The sequence below is a fragment of the Salmo salar genome, chromosome 02 (genome assembly GCF_965601325.2).
Source record: "Salmo salar chromosome 02, fSalSal1, whole genome shotgun sequence".
Classification (NCBI taxonomy): domain Eukaryota; kingdom Metazoa; phylum Chordata; class Actinopteri; order Salmoniformes; family Salmonidae; genus Salmo; species Salmo salar.
Window position 1 is genome coordinate 25,132,532 of NC_138292.1, and position 4,735 is coordinate 25,137,266.

Here is a 4,735-nt window from a genome sequence, read left to right on the forward strand (position 1 = left end):
TTCGTGTCCTGCCAAGATTTCCTCCCAAGTCCAGGATGTTTTCTCCTCGATCTCCTCGTAAGTCCAGGATGCCATCTCCTCCTGGGCACGCTGCTTGGTCCTGTTGTGGTGGGATCTTCTGTCACGGTTGTGTGGAGAGACGCAGCGCAGCATGCTCTGAGTTCCACATATTTTATTTAGTGAAACTTACAAAACAAAAGGAAACAAACAACTAACTGTAACATCAGAGGTGCTACATGCACTAACTCAAAACAAGATCCCACAAAACACAGTGGGGAAATGGCTGCCTAAATATGATCCCCAATCAGAGACAACGATAAACAGCTGCCTCTGATTGGGAACCATACCAGGCCATACCAGGCAGATTCATCATAATACACCTGAAGATTTGAATGATACAGTTTAAACAGCCCACAGCTACAGCACTGGGCTTCACATTAGATATTCAGTGATAACAGATCATGCTGCCCCACCATTAACTTTCACTGGAAGTGAGTCATTGACCAATAGTTTACCAGCACCACTTCGTGAATCTTTGTCTTAGTTTACCAGTACCATTTGAGTGCAGTGGGGTCTGTGCTAACCTGTAGTAACCAGACCAGCGTGTCAATGGTGATCTAGACTTAGGACTGTGTGCTTAGGCAAGGGAGGGGGTTTGGTGGAAGGGGGTGGTGGTAGGGGGTTGTAATATGAACACAAGATGTAATGTGAATGGGTTACTCTACTGACTTAAAAATACCAATAAAAATCAACCAGTCCCCAATCAAAACCAATCAGCAAGCAGGATAACTTGTCCTGTTACATTTCAATACAGCTATCTGGATTGGCAAATACACAGATTCCCTTACACTAAACTCAAATGATAGTAAATCAACAAATGATGAACATGTTACTGTCATAGCATCTCCATCTTTGACCCTGTCTGCCCTCTCTCTCACTTTCTTTATCACATACACAAACACCTGAACAGTGGGTGTTTATCTCCGAGGAGTGCACTTTGGCTCGGAGAACGACAAGTCAACACATCCCCTCTCATATATATATATACATACAGGCTAGCTCACTGCTGCTTCTCAGCTACTGCTTCCTATTCATTCCTGTCACCAAGTACGGAGAGGAGAAACAGTAAGTACAGCCATGCTCGTTTGGTTCATCATCTTTTGGTTCATCATCTTTTGGTTCGCCATCTTCTTTAGGTTCTCACACCTGCATGGAGAAAAAGAAAACACTTCTTACTAGTGTAGCTACTTCAGGGTGCACGTGATGATAATATTACTGTTATAAGGTGTTGTGTTGTATTGTATAAGATGTGTACTACACATGTCTGTCTCCAGACTGTTGGACAAAATGCTCTCTGGGAGAGATCAAGTAGAGGGTCTTGAGAGGGGTTCCAACTGAACAGAATAACTAAATAAATTATGGCATGTCTATACAGATGTAGGATCTTCATTTCATCACCCTGTTGTTACAGTACATTTAAATGCAAACGTGTAGTATATTAAAGATTTTAAAAGGCTTCTAAAATTAGCAATTTAACATTCCAGACTTGATTTTCTAACTAAAAATGTATCAACCCCAACATAAATGTCCATTAATTATAATCCACATAAATTCACATTTCCTGTTTTTCCAGGATTATTTTCCTGCTGTGAGAAACTGGTCACAGTAAGATCCTGCATTATTTGTGGTCTGCTGCATCATAGTGCGATACAAACCCAGAAAAACTATAGTTTCATTGTCATTGAAAACATTGCCAACCTCAGAATAGCCTTACCTTAGTCATTGGAAACCTGTTAGAGACATGTTTGAGATAAAATAGAAGAGATTAGATGAGGCTGAGATGAGATAAGGCTAAGAGCAGAGCTGAAAAGGAAGAGGAAATGATGCTGACTAGTGGACAAGTTGATGTATGGTTTATCTGACCCTCACCAAGATGTTTGCTTTGCACACAGATCTGAGTGACATCATGAACAAGCTTCTGGTCATCACTGTGCTCGTCACTCTTCTGGGCCTCAGTAAGTACACAGCCAAGACCCTAACTGACTGACTGACTGACTGACTAACTGACTGACTAACTGACTGACTGACATACTGGTGGTGTTCCAGGATGTCATTTACTGTGCATCCCAGAAGGTTGCTTTATCTTAATAGCATTTTGTTACACCCACAATAACATCTGCTAAATATGTTTATGCAACCAATAAGATTTGATTTGAAACGTTAAACACTCCAGACTGCAAATAAGAGCACCTCGAGCGGCAACATTGACTGACTGACTGACTGACAACCAACCATCTTGACCCTCTATCCCTAACCCTAACCCTCCCCTTCCAGATGCTCAGAGCCTCCGTCTGCCTAGGCAAGCTGAGGAGGGTACGCCTGAGGAACCGGTCGCTGATGTTGCCGAGGCTGATGGAGAGCAGGGAACCCTGGAAAAGCTGACCAGCGCCGTCAAGAGCTACTACGAAACATCCATCAGCACCGCAACCAGCTGGCTGGACAGCATCAAGGGCCTGAAGCTGGAGGAGAAGGCCAAGTAAGATGCACACACACACACAAGAACGGAACAGCAGGTCAAAATAGCAGGCTGACATTTAATGCATTGTCCATGTGTCTGTGTGTCCATCAGGAATGCCTTCATTGACACCAGCATGGCGGTGAGCACCTACTCCGGCATCCTGCAGGACCAGGTCTACCACATCTTATACCAACAGTAAAGACCCTTCCTTGTTTCCCTCTGTGTCCCCAACGTCCTCAAAATGCCTTGGTGAGGAGAGCATCGCAGCTGTGGGCCCCTACTCTGTCATCCTGGAGCCTCCGATCAGCTTCACCAGACCTCCAACCCTCGGTGACGTCCCCACGGAGTCGGTGTAGATTGAAATACAGTATTATTTAATGTCAACATTTTACATTTTAGTCATTTAGCAGACGCTCTTATCCAGAGCGACTTACAATTAGTGCATTCATCTTAAGATAGCTAGGTGAGACAACCACATATCACAGTTGTAGCAAGTACAATAAATTAGCTATCAGCAAAGTCAGTGCTAGTAGGAAAATCCTTCTTGAAATGTTTTTTTTTATGTCAACGTATCTTGAAATAAAAACATGCGTTTGTAGAAAAGCAGTAAAACCTATGTGTTTCTTCAGGGGCATTATTCATATGAGCCAGTACGATCATTGTACTTAGTGTTTTATTATCAGACAAAGTTGAGAGACGTAGGATATGTTCATGCATATCTCCCACCGGTTTGTGACCTCAATATGGTTATGTGTACAGTTGAAGTCAGAAGTTTACATTCACTTAGGTTGGAGACATTAAAACTCGTTTTTCAACCACTCCACACATTTCTTGTTAACAAACTATAGTTTTGGCAAGTCGGTTAGGACATCTACTTTGTGCATGACACAAGTAATGTTTCCAACAATTGCTTACAGACAGATTATTTCACTAAAATTCACTGTATCACAATTCCAGTGGGTCAGAAGTTTATATACACTTAGTTGACTATGCCTTTAAACAGCTTGGAAAATTCCAGAAAATGATGTCATGGCTTTAGAAGCTTCTGATAGGCTAATTGACATCTTTTGAGTCAATTGGAGGTGTACCTGTGGATGTATTTCAAGGCCCACCTTCAAACTTAGTGCCTATTTGCTTGACATCATGGAACAATCTAAAGAAATCAGCCAAGACCTCAGCAAAACAATTGTAGACCTTCACAAGTCTGGTTCATCCTTGGGAGCAATTTCCAAATGCCTGAAGGTACCACGTTCATCTGTACAAACAGTAGTACGCAAGTATAAACAGCATGGGACCCCGCAGCCGTCATACCGCTCAGGAAGAAGACGCATTCTGTCTCCTAGAGCTGAACGTACTTTGGTGCGAAAAGTGCAAATCAATCGCAGAACAACAGCAAAGGACCTTGTGAAGATGCTGGAGGAAACGTGTACAAAAGTATCTATATCCACAGTAAAACGAGTTCTATATCGACATAACCTGAAAGGCTGCTCAGCAAGGAAGAAGCCACTGCTCCAAAACCACCATAAAAAAGCCAGACTACGGTTTGCAACTGCACATGGCGACAAAGATCGTACTTTTGGGGAAATGTCCTCTGGTCTGATGAAACAAAAATAGAAATGTTTGGCCATAATGACCATCGTTATGTTTGGAGGAAAAGGGGGAGGCTTCCCAACCGTGAAGCACGAGGGAGGCAGCATCATATTGTGGGGGTGCTTTGCTGCAGGAGGGACTGGTGCACTTCACAAAATAGATGACATCATGAGGAAAGAAAAGTATGTGGATATATTGAAGCAACATCTCAAGACCAGGGGCGAAAATCTGATATCAACTTTGGAGGGGACAATTACATTACATTTTCTCAAGAGCAATTCCTGAGGGGGACACCAAAAGTAGTGCTGTAACACATAGCCTACGTTTAATATGGTAAATGTATATTGAGGAACCAAAGAAATAAGGTGTTTGCCGTACTCCTAACTACCGGTACCTAAAACTACACAACTAATCACAACAGCAATACCATTGCCTTTAACAAATCTTAGTTCAATCACCAGTTTAAGTTGAGAGTGGGGGTATCCATGGCATTTTCCAATTATGTTCCTATTTTACAAGTAAAAAAAATTGAGAACCTTTCATAATGTTGCCAAACAAAGACTCAACAAACTTACCTGAGACTACCTGTCTCTGCCAGTCTGTCCCTGCATATCTGTCCCCAACTCT

At 42.5% G+C, this 4,735-nt stretch overlaps 1 protein-coding gene across 1 annotated transcript; it reads left to right on the top strand.

Moving 5' to 3' along the window:
• Positions 1-994: 994 nt before the first annotated feature.
• Positions 995-3,134, top strand: apoc2 (apolipoprotein C-II). The gene is made up of 4 exons (XM_014155627.3): positions 995-1,125; positions 1,953-2,015; positions 2,335-2,536; positions 2,630-3,134. Exons 2-4 carry the CDS (start codon positions 1,967-1,969, stop codon positions 2,715-2,717), a joined length of 339 nt encoding a protein of 112 aa, XP_014011102.1. The 5' UTR covers positions 995-1,125; positions 1,953-1,966; the 3' UTR covers positions 2,718-3,134.
• The last annotated feature ends 1,601 nt before the right edge of the window (positions 3,135-4,735 follow it).

What these genes read in the sequence shown, in the direction of transcription:
- apoc2 (XM_014155627.3), top strand. Translation starts at nt 1,967, where the DNA reads ATGAACAAGCTTCTGGTCATCACTGTGCTCGTCACTCTTCTGGGCCTC. An exon ending in CGTCACTCTTCTGGGCCTCA is followed by an intron (nt 2,016 to 2,334) that starts GTAAGTACACAG and finishes CTCCCCTTCCAG; the next exon opens with ATGCTCAGAGCCTCCGTCTG. An exon ending in AAGCTGGAGGAGAAGGCCAA is followed by an intron (nt 2,537 to 2,629) that starts GTAAGATGCACA and finishes TGTGTCCATCAG; the next exon opens with GAATGCCTTCATTGACACCA.